Below are 13,933 nucleotides of genomic sequence, written 5' to 3' on the forward strand. Positions count from 1 at the left end.
GACTTGTAATTACAGCAGTGCAAACATATTTGCTCAAAAGAAGCTATGAGAGAACAATACATGCATTCATAGTCATATTATAGTGCAATGATTATGTGCAAAGGGGTAAAAATAAGGATGCTGTGGAAGCCTTGCATCAAAAAACAAAAATTAATATACAGGTACCAAAGTTGCAAAAATCATTGAATCAGACAGAAGAAGACTAAATCACTAGATCTGGATATCACAAGCGTACTCATTCATGTCTGACAGAAGGATCTTGATCCAAGCTGAAATGTTGTTCCTTGAGCCCTTTCTATTTATAAATATAAAGCTGAAAACAGTAACTGTTTTGCCCTACACTCAGGCAGGCATAACTGTCACAGGCATGCCACTAGTGTTGTGGTGTGTATTGGGGACTTTGTGGAGAACAGGAAAGTGCCATTGAAGAAGAAAACCAATCTCTCTCACACATTCTGTGGGGATGTAATTGGAATACAAGAGTAATGTGAGTGTGGAAGAATGACACTGGCTGCCAGCAACAAAACTATGAGATGGAATGAAGGAAAGAAAAACTAGAGAGGAGACAGCAAAGATTCATGGTACATAGAGCTGCCAAGTAATGCGTACTTCTCTAACCAAAGACCTTTTAGACTTTGTAAAACACTTAAGAAACCCAATGGCAGTGGGGTTTGTGTATGCCTACTTTAAATGCACAGTCTATGACAAAAAGGCAAACCGATGGCCAACCTGATAAGAGGGGCAAATCAACCATTACTGGCTCAAGTGGACACCCACGAGGCCTGGGGGTGGGCAGAAGGATTACTACTATGCAAAGCACATGGTTCTGGGGGCGGGGAGGCAGGAAGCCCTGGAAGACATTTTCCCCTCTGCATTTGTTTTCAGCCCCTCTTTGTGTTTTCCACTCTCCGGCCTCCCCCCACCCCCGCCATCCCGATGCTGGGCGGACACACTCCCACCACCCCACTCCCTCCATCCCTGAGCTTTCATTGTGCACTAGTGTCCAGGCTCCTTTGCATCTCTTTGTGATGGTGTCAGAGAGACTGCCAGCGCCCAGGGGATTTGTGTGTGTTGGGCGCCCAGGCAGGGAAGGATGTGGGCTCCCAGTGGCTGAGAGGGAGGTGGCCTGGGGTCTCAGCAGTGGCTGCGGCGGGGAAGGGAGGGGCGCTGGACCCGTTTGCAGCGCGGGCGCAGCGAGCCCTGTAGCCGAACTGTACGGGCGCCCTGCACCGGAAGGCGCTGCAAGGCAGGATACAGCAGCACCTCCAGCGCCGATGCAAGGGAGGGACCCAGGCAGGCTCCCTGGCACTGCAAACCGGGCTGCTGCTTAGTGTCTCCCACGTCCAGGGCCCCGAGGCAGCGGCCCCCTTGGGCTGCCCTGCTGGAGGCGGCTCCTGGCGGCGGGCGAGGCTCCCCGACCGTCCAGCGGGCTGGGGAGCAGCTGCCGTCCGTTCCGCGCCCCGTCTCCTGGGGAGCCGCGCGGCTCCGCCCCGGGGCAGGTGCCGGCCGGCCGGGGGGCGGGAGGGGGCAGGATCAGAGGGAAGCGGCGGCCCCGCCCTGCCGCCGCACACTGGGCCGGAGCCGCGGGGGAGATGGCCCGGGAGAGGCGGCTCGGGCACCATGACGTTGCCCGGCCTGCTGGTGGCTCTGCTTTTAGGGGCGACCCCCGCGGCGGGCCGCTTTGACACGGCCGCGCTGAACGCCCCCTTCACCCCTGCTCATGGGCAGCGCCGCCCGCCCCACGCCCCCCAGCCCGGCTGCCCCGGAGGGCGCTTTGTCAGCGTGACCGAGTTCGGGGCCGAGTGTCTGCCCTGGGCGGAGGCGCCCGCTTTCCTGGAGAGGACCCCGCAGGGGAGGGGGCCGCGGGCCCAGCACAACTACTGCAGGAACCCCGACGGCAGGAGCAGACCGTGGTGCTTCTTCAGGACCAGCCGGGGCAGGGTGGACTGGGGCTACTGCGACTGCAAGCAAGGTGAGCGTGTGCGCGCCGCCAGGGCGTCCCCGCGCTCCGCAGCCGGATGCCGCTGGCGGTACCGGCGGGGGTGCGCGTGACGGATCGCCGTGGAGAGCCTGGGCAGCGCGTGTGGGCTCCGCTGGTCGGGGCGGGCTGCCGGGCTGCGGTGTGTTTTGTCTGGCCGGGGGCGAGGGAGTTCGAATGTTGCGGCTGGGCTGGGGCTGAGGTGTTTGTGCGCGCGCACAGGGCGCTGAACGCTTTTCCCCAGGGAAGGGCTGTCAGACAGGCTGCTGTCCCAGCACGCACACGCTGTTAAGGGTGTATCTTCTCTTCTCCGCTAGGCGTGTGCAGGTCACACGCACAAATACATCTTATAAAGCTAGAAGGGAGCTGGGGAGGTCATCTACTCCAGTCCCCTGCCCTCTTGGCAGGAGCAAGCAGCAACTCTGGCATCGATTTGCCCCATCCCTAAATGGCCTCTCAGGGATTGAGCTCACAACTCGGGGTTGAGCAGGGCAACGCTCAAATCACTGAGCTATACCTTAGAATGATGGTTTCTCAGAAGGGGCTTTTTGGCAGAACTTTAGTTCACTGGAAAGGAATTGTGTACAGTTTTAGCTAAGCTGAACTCACTGGAGCTCCTTTTCACCCAACTGGTGAAGTGGCTGAGATTAACACTAATTTCCTTCCAGACAGACCTTTCAGGGAACAGGAGATTGGAAAACATGTATCTGTTACAAAAGTGACAGGAGAGAGATTCTGATGGGATGTTATTACTCTTAAGGCATCAGCACATCTCTCTGGTGGCATAAGGGTCCTGCTGTGTTTTTATTTCTGGTCGTATATTTCTTACACAGTTTGAACTGAAAAGCCGTATCAAGTATGCCACTAATGCAGTGTACAATAATCTCCGTGGAAATTTGTTAAGTGAGGTAGGAAGGAGTTGCTTTAATCAGGAGCTTGCAGCTATTCTCTTTCATTTTATATTTTTAAATCTTGGGAAAATTGGGTGTAGAGTTAATGCTGTTGCTTAACAGCTTGCATTTGTATCAGCCCAGAGGGCTTCATATTGCATGCATTTGTTTACTCGTAAACCTTTCTTGGACTTTAATGAGAGTGTTGCCTGTTTGAGGACTGAGGAGGGATTTCAGCAGTAGATCAGCCATAAATGTCCCCACCCTTAGCACTATTTTAGGGGGTCAAATTAATACATGGATAATTGGACCTTGAATTATTTCCATGGCTGTAAACATTTACATCTATGTTCCACAAAATAAGTTCAGACTCTTGTGAACACATAAAATAAAGTTAGCTAGCCTATTGTTGTACAAGTTCCCTTTCCTGTCTTTCGCACTATCCTAATGTTGGCATAAGAGCGTATTTTTATTTGATTTTGTTTATTAGAATTTTTTTATGCTTTTTTCTCTAAGATCCCAAAACCATAATAGCCAAGAGTACTTCCTCTTTTTTCCAACAATAAGTCCTCGGTGTGAGCGAGGTTCGGAATGAGAGAGAGGTAATCTGAATTATGAGATAATTATACTTATTGATATGACTCGTGAAATGTATATGGTGCAATGAGAGCTCTATTACTTATACATTAATAAAAGTGGTGGACTCCCTTCCTTTGCCTATTTGAAATTTATGCTGAAAATCATTTTCTGTACCCTTACAAGAAGACAGAAAGTAGTTATATTGTAGAGAGATTTTCCTGGGGAGAGTATCAGGCATTTAATAAGACAACTGGGGGAGACCACAAGTGCACAGTGGGAGAAAAAAAATACCTCCCATACTTTTTATATACAGTCCTAATTTTGATGAAGAGTTTGGCCTTTCTATTTATTTTTTAACAGCTCTTTCTCAATATTTTTTCAATCTGATTCTCAATGGTTTTCGTGAGTACCTTAGACTAGAAGAATCAGGAGTTTATAATGTGTCAGATGCTACAAGAACCCAGTCTGCTTCCATTTAGATCATGGGTGTCCAACCTTTTGGCTTGACTGGGCCGCACTGAGTGAAGAGGAATTGTCTTGGGCCGCATATAAAATATATAATATAGTTAATGTATATAAATCACATAATAATGTTAAAAGTTTACGATCTTGTGGGGCCGCATGTGGCCCGCAGGCTGGACACGCCGGATTTAGATCAATGCCAAAACTCCCTTTAAATGCAATTGGAGTTTTATTACAGCAGAATGCTCTTTAAAGGACTGCAGTATTTCATTTAAACTTGGCTTTTTCTTTCTTGATTTAAACTACCACTTTACAAAAAAAGGAAATTTAAATTTACTATCTGTCAGAACAGAGGACATAGTCACTGGTTAGCAGCTAACTCTCTCTAGCTAAAGACTGTGTGTGTGTGTGTATATATATATATATATCTATATATATATACACAAATTTTAAAATTAATAGTGAACTCCCATTGATTCCAAGCCTCTGTCAAAGAAAGACCAAAATTCTAGGCAGTGCATTCAGAATGTGTCTGAATATGGCAACCAAGTTAGCCCCATTTTCTGAAAAGACTAATACAATGCTGAATCAAAATAGTCTCCTGTAAAAATAAAAATAATGCACCTATGGTACACATGTAATTTACACCAAGAAAAGGCAGGATGTTCAGAATTAATCTCATCTTATCACTCATGTTGCGCCTCGGCACTGAAGCTCATTATATAGTTGTTAGGTACCTGCAGTAGATAGGTGCTATGGCAGGTATACAGCCCTTACTGAGTTTCCTGGCTTTAAGTTTGTCTTTTCTTTAATGTTAATAGGATGGAAGTTTTGTGGCACTTTTGTATGTATACTTAATTGCTTTGTTTTAACATCTGTAAAACAAACAAAAATCTCATTAAAATTGTGCTTTATCTTATGAGTGTAATTCCAGTTTTTATAGTTAGTTTTTTTTTTTTCATTTTCTGTCTTTTGAATTGATAGACATTTGCTTGTTACTTACTTTTTGAAAGCAACTTGACCAAAGTGTCCATGATTAGCCAAAGAAACCATAGATTGAAACAAATGGCTACAATACTACTCTGTCAGAATACCTACTAAAAAAATGGTGGTGTGAACAATGTTATGGTTGAATAACATACAACTGTTATGTCTTTCATTTCAGAGTCTTAGAGAAAAGTGTTCTTTCTCCATTTTATGAATAGGAAAAACAAAAAGTGGTAAAATGACTGCATAAATTAATAGAAGAGTTGGAAATAAATTTCAGAACTACAGAATTTGAGGTCTTGATTTTCTTCTCAGTTACACCACTTTGAAATGGATGACAGGAAAGGGATCAGATGGACTTTTGGTCTGACCCAGTATGGCCATTCTTATGTTCTTGTATCAGGGTAACTCCATGAAAGCCAATTCAGAGGCCATTACTTTATACATGTATGAGAGCAGGATCAGACCCCTCTCTGATCAGCCTATATCACCTCCCTGTAATGATTAAGCCTAGACACTTGGAGGATTTAAAAAAATGTATATCTGAAAGACATATTTCTCTGTATGTCTACGCTACAGCAATCTCTAGATATAAGTTACAATTGGAAGATATCTTCTAACAGAACTTCAGTCAACAGATCACATCCACACACAAAAGAGGATTGAAAGAGCAATCTGTTCTGTCAACAGAAAGTGGCCAGACTGCCTAGCTGCTCTCTTGACAGAACGGCCAACTGGAAGCTCAGCAAACAGGGCTGCCTGGTGAACTGGAAGCCCTGTCTGTTGACAGAGGGTCCCCTAGAGCATCTACACAGCATTTTTGTTGACAGAAATTGTCGGCAAAGGCATTATTCCTTATTGCAGAGAGGCAGAACACTGTTGGCAGAAGTGGAGAGTTTTGTTGACAAAAATGCATTTTGTGTGTAGACGCTCCACAAGTTTTTTCAACAAAACTGTGGTTTTGTCGACAAAACTTTCTGGTGTAGACATAGGCTCTGAGCCAGAAACAACTTCTTTGGAGCTATTCTTAGTTTTGCACTATCCCCTGATTATTCAGTTAGCTAAATAATTGCAGCTCCATCACATGCCCTTCATTTCAATTTATTTTTAAAGGTGTCTTATGCCACTGATCATTGACATGGTGGACTGTAGTGCTCCAGGGAACCATTTCAACAAATACATGCAGCATTTAGAAATCTTTTATCTTAAAGATCCCTGAATTTGCATTAAGACTGTCTACTAAAAGTCGTTTCTAGTTCTCGAAAAAGCAGTTCTTATGGATGCACAATATTCATTTTCCCCAAGAGTAAATTGCTTGGATTAGATCATCATTTTAGACTGAGTTTAATGCTCATGAAAATGAGGTATTAATAGAACTGGCTGCAAGGAAGCAAAGTCTGATTCAGTACCCACTGGAGTCAATGGGAGTCTTTTCATTCACTTCAGCAGACATTACATAAGGCCTAATCCAGCACATCTTGAAGTCAACAAAATGAGTCCCATTGACTCCAGTGGGTGTTTTATTGAGCCCATAACTAGAGCCCTGCGTGGATACGAAATTTGTATCTGCATCCATAGCCACAAAAACAAGCTGCATGTATCCACATCCCCATGCATAGATACGGATACTCGCAGATATTAAATAAGTATCTGCAGATTTGCAGGGCTTTACTCTACATAAACAGTTCTTGCACTAACATGCCCCTACAGACTAGTTAATGAACTTCAGTCTTTAATTAGGACAAGCTCAATTGTGCATGTCCTGGAACATCATCTTTGCAGAATTACTGAAGGGGCTGACCATTACATACTTATAAAAAAAAACTCATTTTCAAGTTGGATGTAACCAACAATTGATCCCAGACAGAGCCACTGGCAGAATTTGCGGGGCCCTGGGTAAGGGGTAGGGGATGCAGGTCGGCTCTGGGCCCTAGAAGGGGCAGGTCTTAGGCAGAAGGGGCAGGGCTGGCAGTGACTTAAAGGGCTTGGGGATTCCCCTCACTGCTGTTGCCACTGTAGCCGTGGTGGCAGCAGCGGCTGGGAACACTAGCCCACACTGTGTTGTAGTATATCCCAAAATGTTACTGAAAATACAGATGTTAGACGTTGTTTGCATGTTATTCCAAACCTCAGATGCTTCTTGTGCTTCGCTCTACACATGTAACTTCAGAACAGCCAGCACTAAAATTAAAGGTATCAATTATCAGCCTCCTTCTTGCTTCTCAAAAATAGATATACATCCAAGTTACAAACTTTTAAACATCGTAGTCTGTAAAGAAAATCCTGGCACATCTTTAGCTAACATCATGAACACATGAGCTGTAAAATTTGCACATAAGCAATTGGAAGTGATTCCCATCTCATTTGATTCAAACACATTCTATGCTGATACTTGTTTTTGGTGAGATGTGTGATACAGACACTTAAAATCTTTTTGATTTAGGAGCAAATTAATAAAAGGGTTAAGTAGGACAGTCATACTATTTACAAGCTGCAAGAAACACAAAGCTCATCTGTTCTTTAGAGTTAATTAAAAGTTGACCTAAAGTGTTTTCCCTGTATCACCCTGAGCCTATGTGGCAGGTGTTGCAGAGCAAGTCTCAGCAATAGCTGAACAGATATCTTTACTTGCATTAAGAAGCAAAGGGCAATGCCAATTATGAAACTCATCTGACTTGGGGCAGATCCCAGAGTAACTAAAATTACCAAACTGTATTTAAACACAATTGACTCTCACTAACCTTGGGTGATACTGATTGAGAACCACAGTGCAAGTGTTTTTACTCAGTAATACAAATATGTAGAAGTGACAGAGAGTTTCTGTTGAGACTGTTGTGTAGGGTTACAGTCCTTTAGATGTGTTTTTCTGATCCCCCTTCTTCTATTCAGGACTAGATCAAGGCAGTTTGAGGTCTTAAACACCCTAGGACATGACCGTACCCTACTCAGTAGCCCTGAGTAGCCCTTGGTGCCTCATCCCCATGCCATTGAGCTTTTTCCCTTGCAAGGCGGGCAGACCCCTCTTTATTCCTCCTAAGATTAGCAACCAGGTTTCCCTTCCCTTGAGAACATGGCAGGGACGACACCAGGGGTCCACTTCCCTTGCAGACAGGCAGGACATCAAACCACATAGGGAAAGAGAGATTCCCAGTGCTCTTCTCCTACCATGCAGAGTCCTCTACCAGCGCAGGGTTGATCAGGCTCCCTAGAACAGTAAGCACTGGTCATTATACCCAGTTGGGATGTACCTCGTACTGCATTGTCTCAGGGAACCTGTAGACTCAAGGAAATCTCATTGTACCAGTTAAGTTCAGGTCACATTTTTTAAGCTTTTCTTTGCAACCATCAGGGCTAGAAATTTACATTTAAGTAAATTAAACAGCTTTTGATGAAACCACTTGGCTCAAGGACCAAGGGGCATCTGCCTCTTCATCCAGTCCTACTTCTACTGTTACTTTGTAGTTATTTCTACATCTGCAGTTGTTAGTCCACATAGTTTTGTATGAAGCAAGCTCGTTAAAGATGTGGTGGAGGTGGAGTTGAGTGTGGTTCAGTGTCTTTCATTTAACATCTTCTTAGGAAGGTATGCTTCCCTGAAACTACTGGTGTCAGATGGAGCAGGGATAGGGTGACCACATTGCTATATGGCAAAGATGGGACCCCGACCTCCAGAGATGGGTGGGCTGCTGTCCCATATTAGGGCTTCCTGGCCATTGAGGCGGCTGCCCCATGGAGAGGCATAGGGATGGGAGTCCCACAGCCTCCTGTTGAGGGGGAACAGAGGATGGGGGCTCTGCAACCTCCTGGAGCAGGGGGAGGGAATGCAACAGTTGCCTTGCGGCAGGGGTTCCTGGCAGCAAGGGCTGCTGTGATGGGGAACAGGGCAGCCACCCCATGGCAGAGGTCACTGTCAGTGGGGGCTGCCATTATCGAGTGCCAGGCAATAGTGAAGCCACTCAGCGGAGGTGCTCCCTGGCAGTGGAGGCTGCTGCCCTGAGACACAGGGTGCTGGGGAACAGGAGCCCTGCAAAATACAGGACAATTTGCCCATTTTCTTTTAAAAAGTTGGGACACCTATGAGACTGCTTAAATAAAGGACTGTCCCGGGAAAAACAGGATGGATGGTCACTTTGGGCAGGGAGAAGCAGAAGCTTCTGTGTGTTTCTCTACCTTCTGATAAGCCATTCGAGGTAATGGTAAGGACTGAGTGAGTTCTGAGGGGGTATGTAGGATGGTAGCAGAGACAAGTGGCAGTTAATTGTGACTTGTTTCATTCAGTGTTGGGTAATATTAATTTTAAAATTCACTGAAATTTTCTTGGAAAAAAATTTAAATCACCGTTTTAAAATTAGCTCTACTCTCCCACTTAGCCAGTGGCCTGGCCAGAAATCCACACGAGGCAATGCTGCTTTACCAGAGGTAATGCTAATCCAGAACATGTTTCCCATCTAGAAATGGGATAATGCACAACTGCCGAGGAAGTAGTAAAGGGACTTGGCTTCTATGGCTCTAGGGAGCTCATTGCCTATGGTGCAGGTGGAAGAGGAAGGCTAGACCTGGGCAGGCAAACCCTTAGTTAGCAAGCAAGCAGCCTCCCTTTCCCTTTTGTAAGGCCGCAAAGCCTCTCCGTTGGAAAAAGAATGAGTAATTTTGGGAGAGGCACAGTTTTTTACTGCCTACTGTTTTTACACTTCCATTCATGCTAAAGAAGCAAATATATTGTAATCCCAGATATGTTATAATACATATCACAGCACTCATGAAATTCTCATTTCTTCCATATGTGTTCAGGAAGTGATGGATGTGACCAGACATGGCAGTTGTCTAGGATTTATTCAATTTGTTTCTAAAAAGGCCCAATCCTGCCACTTATTCTTAGGGAAAAAAAACATTGATTTTTTTTACTTGAGTTTATGATAGCATTGTTGCTTTTACTATTTTCATAAATTTGGGCCAGAATTAAAGTTTGTAAAAACAAGCTTTAAAAATCATCTTAGGTTTTATAAAAGGTTCCAGTGGCCTCTTTCGGCTCTTAAACAAACATCTCCCTCTTGCTGTCAGTCCTAACTACAACCCTCTGAACTTGAAACTGTGAAAGTGAAATTGACTTATTTTCATTTTCAAGATGAAAGTGAAAAGAAAAAAATGGAACAGAGAAGAATAAGCTGGACTTTCAAGTTTTCATTTTTGTTTAAGCTACTCTTAGTAACATTTTCTGACGTTTGAGTTTACAATACCTGACTGTTAAGGTGATGCCTTTTAAATTGTTTTCTTCTAACTAAGGGTATGTCTACCTACCAAAGTTATTTAAAAAACCCAGCCACTCTTTCAAAATAATTTTGCTAGCATCTCCACAACTACTATTCAAAATAGTGGTTGTGTTATTTCAAAATAGGTAAACCTCGTTCCACAAGGAATAGCGCCTAGTTCAAAATAGCTGTATGGCAAGGGAATAGAGCCTATTCAAAATAAGCCATAGTATATCCAGTGGCTCTGTTTCAAAATAGGCTCTATTGGCCATGTCTACACATGCCTCACTAGCATGCCTTTTCTGAAAGGGAGGGGCATTTTGGAACAGGTTAATGAGGCACTAATATGCATATTCAGCATCTTATTAGCATAATGGTGGCCAGTTGTACTTTGAAAGTACTGGGGTTTGGATTTCTCCTGGGGGTTTTCTCTGCTGTGCCCTAAACAGCATCCACCCAGAATTGTGGTTAAACAGTGTCTATTGCTCTATTTGGGGTCAGTAATCCTAACACTATGCCTTGGCAGGGGGGAACCAGAGGATCTGGCTCAGGATGATAGGGTTGTGGGGAGCCCCAGAGAGCAACAAGGTGGGTGTCAGTGGCATGTTCAGCACACAGGAGAACTAGTAACAGTGCTAGGGAACATCCCAAGGGGTCTTCTGTGATAGCAGCCATCACAGAAATACCCATTGACAGTATTTGATAACAACTGCAATATATTATTTTCTTGTCAAATTAATAGCATTTTTATGGCCCATTCATTGTTTGCTCTCCCTCTCTTGCACGACAAATATTACTGTGACTGTTTCACACTTCTGCATTTGGTGATTGAAAGGCATGTGGCTACAGGAACATTTTTCCACTGCTGGAAGGAAAATTCTTTGGTACCTACCAGGATACCATTCAATTCTTGATTGTGTGTTCTGTACTCTCAACATGTATTTTGGTGATACACACACAAGAACTGGAAAATAATGTGTGTTATAGTTACATTTTTTAGTTGTTTCACGTGGGAATTTAACAGAAACCTATGGTGGATTTGTAAGAACCACATCAAGGCCATGTCTACACTAGCCCAAAATTTCAAAGTGGCCATGGAAATGGCCATTTCAAAGATTACTAGTGAAGCACTGAAATACATATTCAGCGCCTCATTAACATGCGGGCAGCTGCGGCACTTCAAAATTGCCTTGGCCCGCTGCCACGCGGCTCGTCCAGATGGGGGTTCTTTTTGAAAGGACCCCACCAACTTCAAAATCCCCTTATTCCTATCAGCAGATCAGAATATTTGTGAACTTTTGGGCTAGTATAGACGTAGCCCAAGTGTTTAAGGGCAAGTAAGAACAAACACATTCTTTGGCCTGAAATAAATTGCTGGCATCCATGACATGCATAATGTTATATGGGTCAGTGCAGAAGCTATGCAATCCATGTGATTGTTTTATAATTACTTTAAATCAGATGGAAGATAAAAATATAGCACCAGTGTACAATATTTTGCCTTCTCTTTATAACATTGTTCATTGTTTTATAACTTTGACAATTACGTTAACAAAATTCAGGTACAGACTATCACATTTATATTGATATGTACCTATGTGTACTGTCTCCTCCCATATCTTTGATATTTTGGCTACAGTATTACAACCAAGATGTTTCCTCATTACATCATTTTATAGAATGATTTGCCCCCTTTTGTGAATCACCAGAAAGAAATTATTAGATATCAGAGAGTGCTAACTAGAAGCAACCTTTTCAGTGAACTTGAAGCAAGTACAAGACGCATGAACTAAGGTTTGTAACAGAGTGGAATGGAGACTAAATGGCACAAGATAATTGAGTCATGGACAGCAGTTTATTTAAATAATTTAAAATTCTCTTGTATTTAGGGTCAGTGCGACTTCGAGGTGGCAAAAATGAGTTTGAAGGCACAGTTGAAGTTTATTTGAATGGAATTTGGGGAACAATCTGCAGCAACCATTGGGATCATAATGATGCATCTGTCATATGTCGGCAGCTTGAGTTTGGGTAAGTTTTATTCCCAGATCACATTTACCAGTGTATTACAATATCGTCTTTAAGATCACTGCATTTAATGGATGTTTTAAAAATAAATTTTAAATGGCATATTATTCTGGAAAAAAGTATTGGTCTTAAGTGATAGCTTCATTCTTAGTTGATAGCCTGTAAATGACAGAGAAAGTGGTAGTAAGAGAGTTGTGAATATGTACATAAGACCTTTGACTTCAAAGAAATTGGTAATGAGTTGCAGACTTTACAATTGAATCCATAATTATGTGTCCAATGCTATTAAGATATTTGTGCAGTAATGCCACAATGCAAGTTTGTACCTAAATCCGAATTGGCCTAAGTCTGAATATCTTTCCTCCCTGAACCAATTTTCAGACATTCACAATTGTTACTCAGATGCACCAAGCATTTGGTCCCTAAGCAAGGTAAAACGTGTCCTCCCCATCCCGCCCAGAGTTACACAATAATTAGGTAGTAAACATGTTGGACCCCGTAATATTTGTTGCCTGAAGTGTTTAACTCCTTTATGTGGTTCTCCCCAGTATCCTTATCGCCAGTTCTTGTAAAGCTTCAAAGGGATTTCTGTGAGAATCAACACATGATTTATAGGCTGCTTTGGCATCTGAAGAGAGTCAGAGGCAAATATGGTAACCAATTGGAAAACTGAAAACAGGGACACTGATCATGAACAGTTAGCGCATGCAGGTACTTTTTCCATTGACAATGGGGAGCAGTGCATGGGATAGCAAGATAAGAGTTTCAGACAGTCCCCTCATCTTCTCTATTAACCCATAGATTTGACTGAACCTGCAAAGAAGGGATGGCCTGAGGATTCGTCAGAGGAGGCAGTTCATTGGGAAGTCTGAGGGAGTGTTAAGAGGTGGTGAGATCCCTGATATGTACCTATTCGCAACAACCCTGTGAATGTAAAGGTTTCATGTAGCCAGTAGGTCCTTCAGGTCTCTGGACACATCAGGGGAACAAGTACAAACTGGTGGGTTGGGGGAAGAAATATGGTGTCTAAATCTGACCTCACTACACGAGGTAAATTAGGAGAAATTCCATTGAAGTCAAGGGTGCTATATCAGAAATGAGGCCAAGATTGGGGAAAAAAAACAAACCATTTTTTTGGAGACCCAACAACATTTCTTAACAGGCCCTAAAATCTGGGTATTGCTGGTTTCCAGGGACATGTGGTCTGCCACCTTAATAGTAATCCCCCACACCTGTTTCAACAAAACCTTTGAGGGAGTTGTAACTAGTTCTTGATGAAATCTAGCATTATTTCTACACAGGGCTTCTTGTGACTAGGTGTTCTCTGTGTGTGTCTGCACCCGCTATCCTGATGTTAACTTTAAATGTTAAAAACTTAGCAAATCTTTTCAGACACTCTGTCTGAACTTCAGATTTGTGAGAAGCCTGTAAGGAAGGAAGTTTTGCACGATTTCATGTTTTCGTGAAGAAAGTTTACAGAATTCTCATCATGTTGCACAGGTTGAGAAGTCCTCAATCAGGCTAGCACAGGGGTTGGCAACTAAAATAGCAAGAACAGCCACTTGTTTCAAATTCATTTAAAAATATGAATAATTCAAGCGCCACAAAGCAGACATTTTGTAGCCCCTAATTTAAGAACAGTGCACACACAATGACTTGTAATATGGTACATGTTTACTGCAGGATGTTCACAAACTTTTTACATATTCTGTTCCCTCATACTTTTCATGTGTGTGTTTCTGCCTGACTTTCACTCCTGAACC

General features: G+C 43.5%; 1 protein-coding gene across 2 annotated transcripts in view; it reads left to right on the forward strand.

Moving 5' to 3' along the window:
* Positions 1-1,589: 1,589 nt before the first annotated feature.
* The window catches only part of PRSS12 (serine protease 12), a 55,549-nt gene continuing 43,205 nt past the window's right edge, over positions 1,590-13,933 (forward strand). For both annotated transcript variants that reach the window (XM_074993403.1, XM_074993404.1), the window contains exons 1-2: positions 1,590-1,972; positions 12,035-12,173. In XM_074993403.1, coding sequence (XP_074849504.1) covers positions 1,621-1,972; positions 12,035-12,173 — 491 coding nt within the window. In that variant the 5' untranslated portion in view covers positions 1,590-1,620. The remainder of the gene's footprint in view (positions 1,973-12,034; positions 12,174-13,933) is intronic.

This window comes from Carettochelys insculpta, chromosome 4, assembly GCF_033958435.1.
Source record: "Carettochelys insculpta isolate YL-2023 chromosome 4, ASM3395843v1, whole genome shotgun sequence".
Taxonomy (NCBI): Eukaryota; Metazoa; Chordata; order Testudines; family Carettochelyidae; genus Carettochelys; species Carettochelys insculpta.